The 21,265-nt window shown below is 37.8% G+C and overlaps 1 protein-coding gene across 1 annotated transcript; it reads right to left on the bottom strand.

Moving 5' to 3' along the window:
• Positions 1-9,685: 9,685 nt before the first annotated feature.
• LOC124629646 lies at positions 9,686-10,594 on the bottom strand. Its single transcript, XM_047163148.1, has one exon. It carries the CDS (start codon positions 10,592-10,594, stop codon positions 9,686-9,688), a length of 909 nt encoding a protein of 302 aa, XP_047019104.1.
• Between the last annotated feature and the right edge of the window lie 10,671 nt (positions 10,595-21,265).

Here is a 21,265-nt window from a genome sequence, read left to right as displayed (position 1 = left end):
TACTTCATCTTCAGTGCGAATGAAGATGAAGATAACCAATGTGGTCAAGCTTGTGTTATTTTTATAAGTTTTTTTAACATTGCTCTGTAAATCTGATCCGACAATTATTATCTGATTTGGTTTAGAAGAAAAATATTTGGCTGGTGAATTGAGGTTGAGATCAACTTCGCAATAAGGGGCATAGCCTCGCGAAGAGTGTTTGCTTGACACAATGGTTTCTGCCGAAGATTTATGATCCCTATATTTGATTTATTTATTATTTAATATTCCAAAATTTTTAAAAATAATTATTGGAGAAGATATTTATCCCTTCATCTGACACGTTAGCGTCCGGCGAAGTTGTAAGTTGTCAATACAGAGTTTTTCTTCGCTTAAAAGGTAATCCCTTCAGGACGGCTGTTCACTTTGAATATCCTTTGCTGTTAGCAACACGCCACGCAATTTTTTCGCACGGTTTTTGTTGCGTGCGAGTTAATGCTAACGTGCGTTATTGTGGTGCAACATGGCACAATTAAATCATTGACTGCGCATGTTATCGTTAACTATCCCATTGTAAGGAACGTGTTATTGTTAATTCCGTGCGTAGGTAAAGTTCTGATAGGTTTAGGCAGGTAACATTTATATAATTGTCCGCCTATAGCTGCGCTTTTGAGATAAAGTTTCAACTTTATCCTAAGGGCGTAGCTGATGTAGAGATGTAGTACTTAGTTAGATACTCTTTGGTGTTTTATATTTGATACCTGGCCGGACAATAATGTAAATAAGTATATTCGATTTGAAATAGAATAGTTTTTATATTGAAGTGTGACTTCACCCCTCGAGCCAAAACAATTAACGTCGTGATATCGAATCAGTTTTTCATTTTGAGCAAGATAATTATTTCCCGGTACTACAATACCTATTGTTATGTACGCATACACAATTGTATGTAAATTATATATGAAAACAATTTTGATATTTGTTTAACGACATGAAAGTTCTACATTCCTTCAAGTACAATTAAATTGAGATTATTGTTCTGAAACATTATATTGCTCTAGTGAGTCTGTATCAAAAGCCCAATCAAACAAAATTGCACCATTACAGAAGTATGACTTCAAGTAAACCTTTCTGAACTACAGATCTTAACCTCCTCCGAGCCTTTTTCCCAATCATGTTGGGGTCGGCTTCCAGTCTAACCGGATTCGGCTGAGTACCAGTGCTTTACAAGAATCGACTGCCTATCTGACCTCCTCAACCCAGTTACCCGGGCAACCCGATACCCCTTGGTTAGACTGGTGTCAGACTTACTGGCTTCTGACTACCCGTAACGACTGCCAAGGATGTTCAATGACAGCCGGGACCTACAGTTTAACGTGCCATCCGAAACACAGCCAATGGTGTCTAAGATATACTTAGAAAGTACATACAGACTTAGAAAAGTTGCATTGGTACTTGAGAGATTGGTCCTTTACCCACTAGGCCACCACGACTACTACACTACAGATCTTAACCCCACACCAAATACAAAACAGGACCAAGAATCCTTAACCAGCCGACTACAACCCATAACAACTACAGGTATACATAGCTACACATAGCTTACAAGTACGCATAGTACAGTGACAAGTTAGTACCTCGCCGGAAGCGGTATTAATTAAAGCGTTCATTAATACCCGCAACATGTGCTCGATAGTACTCAACTATTGTCTTGGGGTCTATTTTGAATGCGACTGTACTGTGCCGTGGTGTAAGCTATTTTAACTCGTGTATAGAAGACCAGGGTTTGTTATAAAGACTTCATTTGTTTTATTGTTTTGTCTTATAATTCAGCTTCTATCCAGTTTGATGCAGTTATTTTGGTAATTGTTTATTGGTTACTTTTTAGCGTATGGTACTTTGTTATGTTATTTTAGCTTTTTTAATTACGCGTTAGAAGCCGTTCGATGAATTTGAGAAGATTCTGACGCTAGAGCTTGTTAGGTTATTGAGTGAGCTGAATCATTAATCAATGTTTAATCAAACATGCAGCTCACTTAATAAGAAGAAGACGAAATGCAGGTATTGAGAGTTTAATTCATAACAGATAAGGTGTTGTATTACTTTGTTTTACAGTTCAGTTTTATTTTATAACTACAATGCATGTAAATTCATATCCGAAACTTTATTCTTCTTTGTTTATATAGTTAGTCTTTAAGACAAAGAATCGTGTAAACGTTGACGAAATATTGTTTTCATGTTTATCAAAACATACAGGAATGTCTATGCTTAATTACATTAATTATTTACAGTCAAAGGAATCTTTTGTCTATGCTACAGGTACAATTTGATAAAACAGAAATTAAGATGTATATTATGGTTTACTAGAAGAATGCGTAAAAAATAGCAACAAAATATGTGTAGGCCATTAAAAACATCTACAAGACGTGGGGGTAATGCTGCTCAATTGCCTTAATCGGTTTATAATTGATTATTTTTGAGATCAAATAATGGTACGGAGTGGAGATAATGACATAAAAAAGCATTTGGTATTCCTGTTTTCGTTCTGTAAAACAATTACTTTAGAATGCGGCAGAAACCGCGGGAATCGGGAAAATTTTACCGGCGGCTTTTTGACGGCCAAAAAATGTCGATTTTGATTTGAATTTATTTATTTATTTAGGTTAACCAACATTTGTTTACACCGTACATTGCTAACTTACTTACTAGGGTTACATTTATGAGTGCAACAATTAATTAAAGGTTAACACCACATGCACGAAGAATAAAAAAAAATCACACATAAAAAGTTAACAATTATACACAGTTAAAAACAAAATATAATGAAATCAATAAACATAAAAACAAAACATGTGGACAAGAAGAAAAAAAACAACACTTTAAATTATAATTATTAACTCATGATGAATTATTAATTAATGCAATTAAATGATAAATCATTATAAATTAGAAAATTAAATTAATATACTAAGAATACATTACAATTTAAAATAATATAACAGAAAATAAGCATGAAATTAAATTAAGTAAACATTGGATTATTGGTGACTAAAGCTCGTATTAATTTATTAACATTGTCGTGGTGTATATCAACTATGTCACTGCAGCCATTTATGATTCTGCACAATCTGGGTATTGGAGAGTTCGCACCAAGTACAGACTTTCGAAGTGGTGGACATAGGGGGGTTATTTTATTCCTAGGATATCGAGAGGGCGCATGGAACCTAATAAGCTCCACTAAACTGGGGCAGTCGATCTTATTGTGCAACAGTTTGTACATAAATAAGGCATCGGTTATGTCTCTGCGCATTGACAGACTAAATCACATTTAAAATAAATCTATCATTTTTAATATACACGAATAAAAACTAGTAAAGTTCTTTGTTAGTCCATAATTTTGTTTATCTACAGTTATTACTTTTCCTTTAAAAGCTGAATATCATTCGCTAGCTAACTCTATTTATAAAACATTTTCGAAATTCGATTCAAGTTAATTAAGACAGCCTTATTATTTGGCCCGCTTTGGTAAATCAAAACCATCCTGAGGTTCTGAGAAGCAAAGTTACTTTTACTCAACAATTTTAAGCTTTAAGGATCACGTTAATTTATTTTATTTAATTACCAGATAATTAAATGCGGGCAGATATTTAAACATGGATGTTTGATTAAGTGATAATATATCTTTATGTATGTTTGAACAATATAAAAAGGATATATTTATCAGTAGTCCAGTCCACATATTAAAAGCTCTGCTTAGTTTAGGACTAGAAGATTTTGTGGGAAATATGTAGGTACTTATTGTCCACTTGTGATTAGGAATATGATTATATTTAAAAACAATATCAGTATTGTGATCAAAAAGTTACCGACGGTTTTTACACTTTTAATCGAAGCCAATTCATTTGTAACTAATTATCAAGTAAAAAAAATAAAAATGTTATGTTAAAATTTACGATTTAATAAAAAGTTATTTTAAAATAACTATTCCATGAGTAGGTTTAATTATTATTTTTGTAAATCACGTCAGTAAATATCAAATAGTCGTTCACTGTATTGTAAAATAAATCAAAATACATCCTCGATTTATTTATTCACAATAAAAAGTCACAACAAAAGCATCCACTTAAAAAATAAAATTAACAAAAAATAAATAAGCCAAAAACTAAAAACACTTTAAGATGACACCTTAAAACTGATCACTCACCTCGTAACTTAAATATTAAAATACAAATGTGTAGAAAATATGAACGTGCATGTATGTGGTAGTCGCGACGGCGCGGCGGGCGCGTGGCCCACCGCAAGCGGACTGTCTCGGGGCCGGGACGTGGAGACGTCCGCAGCGACGCGCGTAGGCGGGCGTCTGGGCGAGCGCCGGCCGCACACCCCGCCCCGCCCGCCACCCCGCCACACCTTGCCGCTTATTAAAAAAGTCCGACGGAAAAGGATTTATGCCTCCTTGGAATTCGCTTGACGGTTGACGGTTGTGTTTTTAATGATTTGCCAGTTGTAAGGGAAAACATTGTTTTATGGAAACGAGATTTCATTTTATTATTGTTGAGGCATTTTCTGTAAACTAAATTCTTAAGAAAATCCGAGTTTAAGTTGACTTTCAGTAGTTTGAGACTGTAGTAGCCTTTTGCCTAGCCCTAGGATAATATAGATTTAGCATCCTTAGCTAAAAAAAACAGAAACACTCCTACAATTATATTATCAAGCTTAGAATCATCATTGTCATATGATGGTATTAAAGCAGTCTTTGTATCATGAAATCACTTTCACGTTGTTAACCGACTTCCCAAAAAGGAGGAGGTTCTCAATTCGGCCGGTATGTTTTTTTTTCTATGTATGTACATCGATTACTCCGAGGTTTATAGACCGATTTACGTGATTCTTTTTTTGTTCGACTCGGAATAGCTGCCAATTGGTCCCATAGTCATCAGGTCAGGATCTGATGATAGAAACCCTGAGAAATCGAGGGCAACCTTCGAAAGTTGTAGGCATACGTAGGGTAAAAAATTGACCCTCAGGTGTACGCCTAAAAGCACTATTCAACAGTGAAGATTTGGAGCTGACCTGATAATGGAGACCAGAGAGGTCCGAGGGAACTCGACAACTGAATATGTAAACTACCTCGTGTTTGGGCTTAAATTATTTGTATTGACAAGACCTTTGCAACAGTGAAGGTTTGGAGCTGACCTGATGATGGAGACCAGAGAAAGTCGAGGGAACTCGACAACTGAATATGTAAAATACCTCGTATTTGGACTTATATTCTTTGTATTGATGAGAACTTCCCACTTATATGAATAGTGACAACTATTCGTATCACTAAAAAGCTTTAAATAAAAATTTTTTTTACAAAAAAATTAAACCGACTTCCCAAAACACTAAAAAGCAAAAAAAAAAACTAATTTTTGGGAAGTCGGTTTAATTTTTTTGTAAAAAAGTTTTTAATTACTGTAAATTGTTCTTCAACATAAACAAAAATTGTAATGGATACAGTCCTCTATCGCGGTTAGTAATAACAAATATCTATGAAAATTTATATTCCCTTTCAAGTGGAGATTCTGAATTAATTTTACAAAACATCAAACGAAATAACTACTTAAAAGCAAGTTTTATTCATTGAATATTAACGTTTTTGGTTTTTGGTGTTCTCTTTGAGAATTATCTTGTCTATAGAGCAAGTAATGTATTCATGGGAATAAAATTTACTGATAAATATGAATATTGCTCCTTTTGTTAAAAAACCAACTGCAAAATATGGATGACATTTAATTAAATAATATTTATACATAAAAGATTTTTACTACTGTCTGTGAGAAAAACCCAGTTTAACCCCTTTACGGAGAAGACCAAAACAAAATAAAAAGTAAACGAAAACAAAGGCGTATTTCCAAAAATATCTGCTGAAGTGCGTGGGACTGAAACCGACATCAACTTATTTTCATAATTAAAAATGTTCCTTTGTGGGTGATTGGGTGGTTTAGTACTACCTGCTCCGTTGGTCGTCGTGTGTTAAGGGTGTGGAGAAAAAGTCCCAAGTCCAGTAATGTAGCACGTGTAATTGCGTAAGCACAGGCACACACACGGAAGATAGACAGTTAACAGATAGAATACACCACACAGAATAGAAGGAGTAGAAACTAAGTACAGGATTGGAAATATTAAACTAGATAGCGAGTACGTGCGATAGCAAAAGTTTTGCGAGCGGTAAAGCAAGCGACATGGGCTTCGCGGCCGATGACGAAATCTCGACTGGCGCGGAGTGTTGGACGGCGCGGCGCCGCAGGCGCATACGCCGTGGCAAGTTCCTAAAACCTGTTTGACAGGCGACCGCGCGACTGAGCCGTTTGTTTCCAATGCACGATATTGTAATTAGTAAATAAAATAGATTTAAGGAGATAGGCAGAATAGTAGGTGTTGTATATAATTCTTGTAAATAGTATTTAAATATAATTTTAGTGTAGTGTAGTGTAGTGTATATAAGTAATATATATTGTAAATATATATTTTATGTGAAAAGGATTTGTATGTGTGTGTGTGATGAATGTGTGAGTGTGAGTGGCTACATCACTCCCCCCCGGAGACCGTCACTACGGGCGATAGAAATCGGGAAAACGAACAGTACGGCCCGAGCGCGTTCTTCCGAGCCCATCCTGGGGAAGGTCGCTTTGGCCTACAGGGATAGGACTGGGACCGGGGATAGGATTATTGGAAGGGGTAGGAGTTGGGGTGGGGTTGGAAGACAAGTCAGTCTGCATATAGGCCGGCTTTAGGCGGTCTATGGATACAGTGACGCTATTACCCTTTACCAGTATTTTAAAAGTCTTGTCATTACGCTCAAGTACAGGGTAAGGACCAGTGTAAGGGGGCTGCAAGGAACCACGCAAGGTATCATCCCTTAGAAAGACATGGGTCGAAGAAGCTAGATCCTTGTAAACAAAGATTTTGGCCCTGTTGTGACGCGCAGCAGGTGCCGGTTGCAATTCAGATGCGAATTTGCGCAAACGTGTCGTAAAATCTGAAATGTCAGTCGAACCGGTTTCCGTGGGCTGGAAAAAATCTCCTGGCAAACGCAACGGCTCGCCGTACACCAACTCGGCGGATGACGTCTGAAGGTCGTCTTTTAACGCGCTCCTTATACCTAAGAGAACTAAAGGTAAAGTGTCCACCCAATTTTTATCCGCATGGCACATTATAGCCGCCTTCAACTGACGGTGGAACCGTTCCACCAGCCCGTTGCAAGCTGGGTGATACGCGGTTGTTCTGCGATGTTTGAATCCGACAACTTTTCCAAGGTACTGGAAAAGGGAAGATTCAAACTGTCGCCCGCGATCGGTGACAATATCAGTTGGACATCCAAATCTGGATATCCACGATATCAATGCCTTACCCACTGTTTCGGCTGTCATGTCCACCATTGGCGTGACTTCTGGCCAGCGTGTGAAGCGGTCCACCGCAGTAAAACAGTAGCGGTACCCCTGTGACACAGGCAGGGGGCCTATAATGTCCACATGGACAAAAGCGAATCTGGCGCGAGGAAGACCGAACGTGCCCAGTGGAGACGACACGTGACGGTTAACCTTGGCGCGTTGACAAGCCAAGCATTGACGAGACCACTGTCGACAGTCTTTGCGTACGCCGGGCCAGACGTAACGCTCTGCAACTAACTTAGTACTAGCGTTTGCGCCAGGGTGGCTAAGGCTATGCAGGCTGTCGAAAATTTGTCTCCTCAATGACTTGGGAACAAAAGGTCTCGGAGAAGGAGTGCTGACGTCACAATAGAGCTCTGTTCGGCAGTTGGGGACCCTTAACTTCTCCAGGCGGAGTGAAGATTCTCCTCTCAGAAGCCGAGACAGCTCCTCGTCAGCAGTTTGAGACGAAGCCAGAACATCTAGATCTACAGGCAGCTGCAGTTCTTCGACACGTGACAAAGGGTCAGCGACGACATTGTCTTTGCCCGCTATGTGTCTAATGTCGGTTGTGAACTGCGCGATGTAGTCTAGGTGTCGGTATTGCCGAGGTGAGCAATTTGCTTTCCTCTCAGCAAAAGCATGCGTGAGCGGCTTGTGGTCGGTATATACCACGAAGTGCCTAGCCTCAACCATATGACGAAAGTATCTTATACTTTCGTATACGGCTAACAGCTCGCGGTCGTACGTTGAGTACTTTTGCTGAGAGGGACTCAGCCTCCGCGAGAAGAATGCTAGAGGTTGCCAAGCATTGTCCTTCAGCTGCTGCAAAACTGCACCCATTGCGTGGTCAGACGCGTCCGTTACCAGAGCGAGTTCAGCCTCGCTGTCTGGGTGTGCGAGTAATGCAGCATTAGCTAGACTTACCTTGCACTTGTTGAATGCCAGTAATGCGTCGCCGGTCAGGTCTATTGGCTGTGATGCTTTGACGCTACCTGAAAGTAAGGCATTCAACGGAGCTTGGATTGAGGCAGAATGGGGTAGAAACCGCCTGTAAAAGTTTAGCATCCCCAAAAATCTTCTGAGTTGCCTAACCGTTTTAGGCAAAGGGAAGTCGTTGATGGCCTCAACCTTAGATTCCAGAGGTTTGGTGCCGGATGCCGATATACGGTAACCTAGAAATGTTATTTCGGGAACACCGAAGACACACTTAGAAGTGTTAACAAGTACACCGTACTCCTTCATACGGGTGAAAAGTTGATGGAGGTGTGTTTCGTGCTCGGCCTCGTCTTTGGAGAAAATTAGGAAATCGTCAAGATATGCGTAACAAAAGTCGAGGCCTCGCGTCATCTCGTCAACAAATCTCTGGAATGTTTGGCCTGCATTCCTCAGGCCGAACGTCATAAAGGGGAATTCGTATAAGCCAAACGGTGTGGTAATAGCCGTCTTCTGTATGTCCTCCTCAAAAACAGGGATCTGATTATACGCCTTCGTTAAATCGATGGTGGAAAAGATAGTACAACCAGAAATAGAGTGGGAGAAATCATGAATGTGCCTAATAGGATAACGGTCTGGAATAGTGCGTGTGTTAAGCATGCGATAGTCGCCGCAAGGTCGCCAGCCGTTATCTTTTTTAGGCGCAAGGTGAAGGGGAGAAGCCCAGGGGCTCTCGGAAGGACGCGCCGTGCCATTGTTAAGCATGAGCTCAAACTCCCGCTTAGCAATTCTAAGTTTGTCCGGTGCCAGTCTACGAGGGGTACATGAGATAGGTGGTCCGGGTGTGGTCCTAATGTGGTGTACTGTGCTGTGCATTGGAACGACTGGTGTGCCTGAAGGGCGTGTGATCTCCGGAAACTTACTCAGTATGGCGTGGAAACGCGTGTCGCCTGCAGAAACCTTAACAGAATATATATTCGAATTAGCAACAGAAGCACTAGCTGACAAAGTTGTAGTATTATCTATTAGGCGTTGATTGCGACAATCTACAATTAAATTATAAAAGCTAAGAAAATCAACGCCTATTATTGGCTTAGTTACGTTTGCTACTATAAAACGCCAAGCAAAATTACGTCTCAGTCCTAAGTTTAGCGTAAGGTCTATAAAGCCGTAAGTCTCGATGACGCTTCCGTTAGCCGCGCTGAGTTCGTAATCTGTCTTGGCTCGACGCTCCCGAAGTGCAGAACGAGGGTAGACGCAAAGGTCACTGCCAGTATCTACCAGGAACTGCGTATTCGAGCTGCGGTCAGTGACGAACAGGCGACCCGTCGATGAAGGGCAATCGTTTGTCGCCACTAGCGACTGCCCGTCGCGTTTCCCGCCTTGTGGTAGTCGCAGGGTTTGTCGCATTTGTGCGCCTGAGGCCCAAACTTCGCGTGGTACCAGCACACTGGGTACTTCTGGTAGCTGGACCTCGATCGGCTTCGATGTCGCGGCGATGAGCGGCGTCGTTCCTGTGCTCTAGGAGGACGCCCCGCAGAACAGCATGACGCGCGCGTATGCTCATCCAGCTTCAGCGTAAGTTGCTGCACCATTTTCTTCAGCTCCGCGATCTCCTCGGAAGCACTGTTTCTCTGAGCGCTGGTAGAAGTTGCAGTGGCGACAGTGCAGGGTGCAGTGAGCTCCTGAATGCGGTCAGCCAGATCCGCAAGCTGCTCCAGAGAGTGAGTAGGCTGCGAAGCCAAGACGGTCTGGATGTTGTGTGGCAGACGGTTGCTCCAGATCGACCTAATAAAATCCTCAGGCACTGCAGGGCCGGCCAAATCTTGCAGGTGTCGCAGGAACTGTGAAGGTTTCCTGTCGCCGAGCTCCTCATGGGTCAGCAACTGTCTAACCTTCTTCTCGTGAGATGCTGAAAGTCGCTTGACCAACTCGGATTTCAGTTTCTCGTAACGATGCTTAGGCGGCGGGTGGACGATAATATCTTTCACGGCCTTCGCATACTGCAGATCCAAGTTGTTGGTGACGTGCGTGAATTTTTCAAAGTCGTCCGTCACGTCATGCATGGAAAATTGGCCTTCTATCAGTGCGAACCAAAGCTCGGGGTCCTCGGCTGAGAATGCAGGAACCTTGATTTTTGATTTTACCGCATCCGATTTTCCGCGGTCAGTGGAAACGCGCATCGGTTTTGGTTTTTGCCGCGTGGCCACGTTCGCGCTAGCACGCGAGTTAACGGTATTACCGGAATCACTGCTATCACTCATTGTCACTAATTGTTTTTAAGAGTACCTGTAGTGTCCTTATCGGGGTCACCAGTTGTGGGTGATTGGGTGGTTTAGTACTACCTGCTCCGTTGGTCGTCGTGTGTTAAGGGTGTGGAGAAAAAGTCCCAAGTCCAGTAATGTAGCACGTGTAATTGCGTAAGCACAGGCACACACACGGAAGATAGACAGTTAACAGATAGAATACACCACACAGAATAGAAGGAGTAGAAACTAAGTACAGGATTGGAAATATTAAACTAGATAGCGAGTACGTGCGATAGCAAAAGTTTTGCGAGCGGTAAAGCAAGCGACATGGGCTTCGCGGCCGATGACGAAATCTCGACTGGCGCGGAGTGTTGGACGGCGCGGCGCCGCAGGCGCATACGCCGTGGCAAGTTCCTAAAACCTGTTTGACAGGCGACCGCGCGACTGAGCCGTTTGTTTCCAATGCACGATATTGTAATTAGTAAATAAAATAGATTTAAGGAGATAGGCAGAATAGTAGGTGTTGTATATAATTCTTGTAAATAGTATTTAAATATAATTTTAGTGTAGTGTAGTGTAGTGTATATAAGTAATATATATTGTAAATATATATTTTATGTGAAAAGGATTTGTATGTGTGTGTGTGATGAATGTGTGAGTGTGAGTGGCTACACCTTCTTGTTTTTATATTTGTTTTTCCCTGAAAGTGGTAAACATTCAATGTTAATTCTGTATCTTTATTATGATTTATCAAAATTGATTTCGTATATTAATGAATGTGTAGTTTTAGGTCTTGAAAAGGAATACTTAATGTCATTTGATCGAGAAATCGAGAAAGTGTACTAAAAGCCATAAGTAGACCTGTCATAAAGCGCGTCAAACCACTGTTGAAAGCTAGTGTATGTATGAAACATAAGCGTATTTGTCCATAGTAACACGTTTAGAACCGTTACCGAAGCATGAATAGATAACATTGATTATTTTGTAAATGTCCACCAAACCAATTTGGGTCAATACTGATGTCATGTTGTGATTGGAGTTCTTTGGGTCAGGTCTTCATGTTAAGTAAATGGTTTTGCTTCATATTTTTATTCCATACTAATGGTACCATGTGATCATTCGCATTTTAGGAGCCTACTTACCGCGACTGGGTAAAAATCTTAACCCTTTCAGGCTTTGGAGGATTTGAATTCCTAATTTAAATAGCTTTGTTAGATTTGGCGTTAAAGGTGACAGACACATAAGTAGTGAAAACTGACTGAATATAAAAAAAATATGACTAAAATTTACACTAAAATCCCGTGCCATATCCTGTACAATATGCAGTAGTTCGGTGCAATAAATATTTTTATACGCATGTTCACAAAATGATTTTCTCAATGCAGTATGCTTCCTGCACGCTGAAGACTTGTGCAAACTTGTACAATGAAGTCGCCGGAATTCACAGCTTTTTTGTACAAGTTTGGCAGCTCGTGAATTTCGATAAATGCCAGACAGCTGGCTTTTTTAGTCTTTGATCGCAGTGCATATTTTTTTGTACCTAAGTCAAAATTCAGTAAAGTGTGAAATGTGTAATGTACATGTTCAATATAATATTAATAATAATTCAGAAAAGTGTGAAATGTGTAATGTACATGTTCAATGTAATATTAATAATAATTCAGTAAAGTGTGAAATGTGTAATGTACATGTTCAATATAATATTAATAATCATTCAGTAAAGTGTGAAATGTGTAATGTACATGTTCAATATAATATTAATAATAATTCAGTAAAGTGTGAAATGTGTAATGTACATGTTCAATATAATATTAATAATAATTCAGTAAAGTGTGAAATGTGTACTGTACATATTCAATGTAATATTAATAATAATTCAGTAAAGTGTGAAATGTGTAATGTACATGTTCAATATAATATTAATAATAATTCAGTAAAGTGTGAAATGTGTAATGTACATGTTCAATATAATATTAATAATAATTCAGTAAAGTGTGAAATGTGTAATGTACATGTTCAATATAATATTAATAATAATTCAGTAAAGTGTGAAATGTGTAATGTACATGTTCAATGTAATATTAATAATAATTCAGTAAAGTGTGAAATGTGTAATGTACATGTTCAATATAATATTAATAATAATTCAGTAAAGTGTGAAATGTGTAATGTACATGTTCAATATAATATTAATAATAATTCAGTAAAGTGTGAAATGTGTAATGTACATGTTCAATATAATATTAATAATAATTCAGTAAAGTGTGAAATGTGTAATGTACATGTTCAATGTAATATTAATAATAATTCAGTAAAGTGTGAAATGTGTAATGTACATGTTCAATATAATATTAATAATAATTCAGTAAAGTGTGAAATGTGTAATGTACATGTTCAATATAATATTAATAACAATTCAGTAAAGTGTGAAATGTGTAATGTACATGTTCAATATAATATTAATAATAATTCAGTAAAGTGTGAAATGTGTAATGTACATGTTCAATATAATAATCTTAGACGTAAGTTACCACATAACTATATCATGTTTAAGCTGTGCCCTACTGGGTCCATATTGTGTCTATCTTATAAAATGCAGGGCTAATTAAGAATTGAATATTGACTACAGTAAATTGTCAAAGCTCTTTTTTAATAAAAAAATGAAACTCATGAGATTCAGGATAGTTTTTAATTGAATTTAGTATTTTACTTCACTTAACGATCATAATTATCATTGTAACCTCATACAAACTACGACCACTTGGCTAAAAACTCTAGCATTCGCCTATAAAACAAGTTCAAAACTCAAACCTCCTTCGATCATACAGCTTTAAACACTACACCTCCCTCACCCCGACTTGTCTAATATTTATGAGAGTGAAACAGTTCCCGGTTATCGCGGGCGACGCCGCGGCCTGAGCTAGACGAATGCGCGATATTATTCAGCATTACTGCTCACTTCACGTTTATTTTCCACTTGTAGTTTTGTGAATATATTTTCTTTTTTTTAAGTGAGAAAGTTGGTGTTGTGTTGAAATCATTTGCATTCCCGTTATAAAGTAAGATACTTAATTAAGATTAATTACAACTTATATTTAAAGGTAAAACATACAATTCAAATATGTAAACAAATATGTATTCTGTAAAAAAATAAGAAAATATTATGTACAGCTTTCGTAGTAATCAAGAAATGGTTCCCCCGTTTTATTATGTAACAATAAAAACTTACGTAAGATGACCCTAAACCCACCTTTCCAATCCCCATTTGACCTTGAACAATGTCAAAGAACTATTCCGCCCATGTGATTGATCTTCCTACCCGCATTATCTTGATTAATGTCTTTGACACCAGCTGTCCATACCAAACGTTACGGTAAACCTTCAGTTATACTATTTACTAGACATTCGGTTCATCCACTATCTTTTTTCATCACGGATTCTGAGAAATATCATTTGTAAATGGTTCTTTGAGTCTGAGCCTTCGATTAATATCGTCTCATCTCTTTATATTAGAAAACGTAATGTTATTGTAATATGTAAATTATTACGCACTTGTGTGTGTAAATTACAAATACTACAAACGCATCAGCTGATTGCCAGACGCCGTCAAAATATACAATAACGTTGCTACGCCACGGCGTAGCTACTACGCTCGTAGCTCGTAGCGTCTACGCCCACGCGTAGCAGCCGCGTAGCTTCTACGTATTACGGCGGGATCGAAACATTCCGGCTGTCCTAGTTTTGGTATTTACAAGACCAGTATTACATAGTATGTATATTTTAACATGATGTGGGTTAAGCAATATTCGTTTACTATTATTTACAGTAAAACAAAAAAAAATATAGAATCGTGTGTCATTTATGTTTTATAACATTTTCAAAATTCAAACTTCATAAAAATGTGTCTTGTAGGAACATTTTCACATTATGAATGTTCTCATAAAAGTTATCAATTTGGCTCCGTTTGTAGGAAACTATATCTCTTTCAACATTTCTTCGTGTAATCATACGCTAGGAATATAAAAGGGGGAACGTACTTTAAGGAACATTTTAGTGATGAAAACACACATTTTATTAAGTTTTATAACACAATGATATTCATGTTATGTCATGCAATATGACATTTACTTTACAATGACAGCATGTATATTTTAAGTTCTAGTTTATTAATTTCAACATTTTAATTACCAAAACTTACGATTTCTTAACTATGTATAAAATAAAACTAAAAATTGCTGGTTTTTCTGAAAGCTGTATTTCAGTAATGAATTTCTCTCCCCTTTCATGTAAGATAAATCAAACCGTGACTATAATACTCATGTTTGTCCGCGGCTTTGTTCGCTTTTCTAATAATATATTGTTGTTGAACTCTGTGAAGGATTTCACGACGGTCCGTTATTTATTACCGCCAAGGTAAATAGCTTTAGAGGTGGGCTTAGTGTCATCGGTTTAATCGATATTTTAAAGGTAATTGAGTTTTTTAAAATAGACTTTCTTTTAGGTTAGTCGGGTAAAACTGTATCTACCTACTAATTTGACTACTAAAGCATTTTTTTTAAGTTGATACTCTCATTGTCATTATTCTTTCATTTTGAAATACTCACTCAAGCATCAATCATGTTCACTAAAACTAAAACCCATTATTTTTATTATCATTATGAGAAACATAACATAGCAAAGTCATTCTCACTGAATCCAATAATTAAAAATATCCCGAACAAAAAACCTTTTTACTCATCAATCAATCTATCGATAAAAAATATCGATCGAGTGTTCAGCACTAATCATCGCGACGCCAATCAACGGAGCGCGACGTGAAATTCAATTTTAAATTTGGAATGCCAATGTTCGAGTCCGTTGAGATCGTACGTCATCGACCAACTCGTGCGACGCCATGCGGAATGTTGCTGGTGATGTGACTACTTGGGACTCGAAATCACATGCAGAACTGTGTATTTGAATCGAATCGAAAGTAATATCAAATTTAAAAGGGGATGATATTAGATTAAGCTATTTATTTCAAATCATACATTGTAAACCTGCTGAACAAGAATTAAAATTATGCTCGTGGCAATACAATAGCTTCAGAGACAAAACAATATTTGGTCATTCCTGTTTTGTACAACTTCATAATAATGTTCTTAAAACATTCCCACAAAAAATTACACGAAATACATACATACATTTCCAATTCTTTATAAGTAATTCGATAACTTATAAATAAATATCGTCCTAGTAATGACACTCTCATTAATGATTGCATTAAAATATCCCAGCACAACAAAGGCTGTGTAATTACAAAAGGCTATATTCCCGCCATCACTAGCACATTAAGATCGGAGCGCGATACCGCGGTGTCGCGCTCTAATGGATTGATTCTTTCTCCAAATGGCCCCGACTGATACTGTCGCCGACTGTACCTGATTTATTTCGTTCCAATGCTGATGCGTTTAAAGTTATCTAAGATATTAGAGGTAATTATGAATTTTATGGTTCTTGGTGATAGTATTTTTTATGAACTAAGATAGTGAATGAAAGATTTTTGTGTTCGTGCATTCAATGCATGCTTATGAATTATATCTCACACCCGTGCATCGGAGAGCACGTAAATGTCGGTCCTGCGCGTGATCTCTTTCCGGTCGTGTCGGATTGCCGTCCCATCGGGCTATAAGAGTGAAGGAATAGGGAGTGCACCTGTGTCTGCGCAAATGCTTGTGCACTATAATATGTCCTGCGTAGTTGGCTAATCTCCTTACATGAGAACAGCCGCCGTAGCCAATCGGCTAGGAGGACATCATCATCATCATCATCATGAATTATATCTAGTGCTCAAGACTCATAAAAAAATTGCATCTAGAATTTGAGGTAATAAAAGTAACAAGTGCTAGTAAAAAAAACTGCTATATGACTCCATAGCACTTATCCATAAGCAAATGGTAATACCCGTACTACATGAACCTCTACTACTACAAATTCCAAAGTTTGTATGGTTATATGAATAGACGTGTGTATGTATGTTGACATGTTATTTACCTACATTTTCACATTGAAATAAAATTACTGTCTGAATTTTAATGAAACTTGGTAGCAATGTAGCTTACAATCAGAATAACATATATGCTACGTTTTATATATGCATGGATAGTCTAAAGAGCAGGCAGAAGTCAGTATATTATACATGAAAATATCCAATTAAAAGAAGGAAATTCAAAGACTTACAATTTGAATTCCTACAAAATATTTTCATTAGATAAAGAATCTTCAAACATTTACTCCGGCTTGACGACGGAGAGGACAAGAGAGCAATATAATCTAATTACTGATTAAAAAGCCCCCGAGAACTCCATCAAAATCACTCTCAGTCGTTTGAAAAGATACAGATTATCGGTAGATGAGATCTCAACAAAATTTTGTTTTGAGATTTACGATTGTAAGGTAATTTTCGTCCTTAAGGAAACGGTCCTTTGAGAGCGTTATCACACCAGCGGATTTGCCGCTACGTCTTCATATATTAAATATATATGTAAAAAATAACTATAGGTACTCTAGCGGATTTTATCGCGCATATACTTGGCTTTTCTATGCACGACATAAACGGAAAAAATCTGTCACGTGTATCTTTTGAACAGTTCATCATCATCATCATCAGCCTATCGCAGTCCACTGCTGGACATAGGCCTCTCCAAGTGCACGCCACTGAGATCGATTTTCAACTTCTCGCATCCAGCTCCTGCCAGCCGTCTTGCGCAAGTCCACTCCACCGTGCCTGAGGACGTCCTACACTACGTTTGCCGAGGCGTGAAGGCGTTTCTAAAGTGGAGACTTTAGAACTCGTTTACCCCAACGGTTATCGGTTCTTTGGCTAATATGGCCAGCCCACTGCCACTTCAGCTTGCTGATTCAGCTTTTGAACAGTTAGTTGTCAATAGTTTGCTGAAGCGTAAACTATCCGTTGCCGCAAGGAAAACCCGAGTGGAAAATCGGCTAGTGTGAAATGCTCGCTGTTAATGGTCCAGTAAAATTGAGGTAACTTTGACATTTGGAAAGGTCGGAGCTGTGGCTTACTAACGTAACAGAGTAAATAACTTTGAAGTTTCAATAAACGAAAGGTTAATACAAAGTGCTGCTTTTGTTTTGTATTACTTTGCGGAATAAAAAAGTTTTTGTTAGAAAATGCATTTTTTTGTTTTTTACATTCTAGCTTAATATTTTTGTACGATTTTTTTTTTTAGCTGCATGTCTGTCATTGAGCCATAATTACGTCAGTATGAATTCGTCGCTCAATACTAGTATCAAACTTGGACTGTTTGGACTATAATGACCGTCAAAAAACCGACCATTCACTTCAGCCAACAGATAAACGTCTACACACATAAAGTTCAAATCCATTTTATACAAAATAAATCTAGACACACGGCAGTGTGTCCGCCAAGTTCGAGCAAAAAAAGCGACACACCGGCCGTGGGTTATATTACACGAACCATTTCGGGCCAAATTCGACCCCCCTGTAACTCAAAATCTATTTTATTTACGCATATCCAATTTCTAGTATTTGTTGAGACCCCCTCACTTATCTAAAATACAAAATTTCATTAATATACCTATTGTAGGTCTTGAGATATTGACGTCAGAAAATCGATATTTTTACTATACACTCACTGACTGACTGACTGACTCACTCATCAAAAACCTAGACCACTTCCAATGGTCGTATTGACTTGAAATTTGGCATGGAGGTAGGTCTTTATGTCAAGGTAAAGGGAAAAATCTGAAAATGGCCAAGTGTGAGTCGGTTTCAAAATAATGAAGGTGTTTTATACCCGGTGTAAATTTATACCCCTAAGGAACTAAAACGAACTAAATTTATCTATATTTCCTACTAATATTATAAACGCGAAAGTTTGTATGTATGGATGTATGGATGTTTGTTACTCTTTCACGCAAAAACTACTGAATGGATTTTAATGAAACTTTACAATAATATAGCTTATACATCAGAATAACACATAGGCTACAATTTGTAAACATATTGTTCGAAATACTAAACCTGCGCAGACGAAGTCGCGGGCACCAGCTAGTATATAATATATCTTCGAATGGTCGTACCGATCTGAAATTCGTTACAAAGTTTGTATTTAGTCAAAGTAAAGTAAAAATCTGAAAACGGCCAAGTGTGAATCACTTTCGAAAATAACGAATGTGTAACTTTGATTCACGAACATAATATATGATAACATGTCATGTCAGTCAGTTGGTAGATCTAGTCCATTTAGTTAATCTAGTTCATTTCTTTGTAAGAAACATAGTGCACATAAAAAAATCTGAAAGATAGTATAAATGAGACATTTCTTTAACTAACTTCATCATAAGAAAAAAATAAAATAAACAACCTTACAAAAATAAATGAAATCCCACCCAAAACAAAAATGTGAAAGACTGCCAAGTTCGATAATATGGGAATGCTTCGCCTATAAAAGAAGTGAGATCTGAATAAGTACCAAGTTCCATACACATACCTCAGTTAAAAATAGTTACTTTTTAATGATGTTACTTGGCAAGTTTTAATAGAAAATTAAATACTTGATTCATGCGTTTAGTAGGTTTATAACAAGGTGTGTGAAAACTTGCCAAGTAACATCATTAAAAAGTAACTATTTTTAACTGAGGTATGCGTATGGAACTTGGTACTTATTCAGATCTCACTTTTATAGGCGAAGCATTCCCATATTATCGAACTTGGCAGTCTTTCACATTTTTGTTTTGGGTGGGATATAAATACACGAGTGAGCACTTCATAGAAAATGGTGAAAGTGACGAATTCGCATTAGCATCACAAAGCGAAGCCTTCGGACTTAGCATAATTTAGGCAGGTCGGCTCAGCCCACATTGTAGTTAGGCTACACACTGATTTCAATGGTACGACCATCAGGTATCGATTTGAATCGAATTTATGAATATTCCGTGTTTTATAACGATGAGAAACAATTTTGAAAGTTTATGACTTCGGAAAGCTAATAAGCTCTCTGTTTTAGTCAATTATTTTGTATAGTTTCATCATAATTTCACATTTAAGTTATTTGACGTCTCCCTGCATCAGATGTAGTATTGCAAATTGGTTACAATTTTGTGATTGGTTTGTGTAGTATTACAATTTTGGTTTGCTAACGGCAAAAGAAAAACAACAGTGTAGAAAAAGTTTAATAGCCTAGCAAAGTCAGAAATTCCATCCGTTCTAAAATAGTTAAGAAAACGTATGTAGGTCCATAATAATAAAAACAAACCGCATTCTTGTCAAAACTGAGAACTTTTTCTGTTCCTATTCTAGTCGACAAAGAAAATCCGGGAAAACAAAACGTTTACAATGAAATACTTGCAAAGGTTTCTTCTCCACATTACAAATAAACAAAACACTTGAGAAGTTCATTGTCCCCAAGGATTTTAAATCGTAACTTTTTCCATTCAAAACAAAAGAAACAAAAACAAACGCTGAAACTGGATTTTCAATAACTTTCCCATTTGCCTTTAAAAATGAAAGTTGGAAGTTAACTGCGCAGTTAAGTCGGACCATTAAACTTGAGTTAAGTGACGCCATCTCGCGAGATGCAGCATCTCTTGCAGCTGCTAATGTAATTATAGGAGCCGCTAATTAACTAAGGAAACGTTTTCTAAACTTACTGAAGTTCTTTAAAATTATCATCGTTAGTTCCGTTGAAGTTTCTTGCATAATTTCATGATATTATTTTAATTACTGCGTTTGTAGGTCAAGTGTGGTTTTTAAGATTTCATTCAGCGTTTTAATTTCCTTTCAAACTTAATGTCCAAAAAATTGATTCATAGAAAAAAGAATTAATCATATTATAATGTTCAGCTTTCAACCTGGATTCCACTTTACTTATTAGAAAACTAGCTTCTGCCCGCGACTTCGTACGCGGATCCTGTCCCTTATGCCAGCGACTACGGGGTCAGCAAAATCAAAGATCTGAACCGTCTGATATTGAATTTTAAGGGCCCGTTGACTTGAAAACAACGGAATACGGATAAACATTAGAAACGTTCCATATATTTAATTAAATTGGACTAAACAAAACGCTGAGAACTGAACCGCAATAGGCGTGATCATAGGGATAAAAGTAGTGATTCTAATAAGTCTGCATTTAAGTTATGTGGCAAAAATGTTACACGTATTATTACGTAAAAAAACATTAAATAGATGACAAAGTCGTGGTGACTTAGTGGAAGTCGTGGTGGTTTAGTGGGTAGAGAACCAATCTCTCAAGTATGAGCGTGCGTCTTTGATTCCAGGTCTGGCAAGTGCCTGCCAATGCAACTTTTCTAAGTTCGTATGTACTTTCTACGTATATTTTGGATACCAATAACCGTTATTTGGAGGGGATGTTAAACTGTAGGTTCCGGCTGTCATTGAACATTCTTGGCAGTCGTTATGGGTAGTCAGAAGCCAGTAAGTCTTACCAAGGTATGTTGGGTTGAGCGGGTAACCAGGTTGTGGAGGTCAGATAGGCAGTCGCTCCTTGTAAAATACTGGTACTCAGTTGCATCGTGACTGGAAGTCGACCATAACATAATTGGGACAAAGGCTCTTGAGATAATAACGACAATAATAATGAGATATAGGCACCGCAGGACATCTGAGGCTGATGACGGGGAGTAGCAACCCCGCGGGGCTAT

The sequence above is a fragment of the Helicoverpa zea genome, chromosome 1, assembly GCF_022581195.2.
Source record: "Helicoverpa zea isolate HzStark_Cry1AcR chromosome 1, ilHelZeax1.1, whole genome shotgun sequence".
NCBI lineage: Eukaryota > Metazoa > Arthropoda > Insecta > Lepidoptera > Noctuidae > Helicoverpa > Helicoverpa zea.
The sequence above is the reverse complement of the archived record's forward strand: the minus strand, read 5'-3'. Positions and strand labels throughout refer to the sequence as shown.

What these genes read in the sequence shown, in the direction of transcription:
- LOC124629646 (XM_047163148.1), bottom strand. Translation starts at nt 10,594, where the DNA reads ATGAGTGATAGCAGTGATTCCGGTAATACCGTTAACTCGCGTGCTAGC.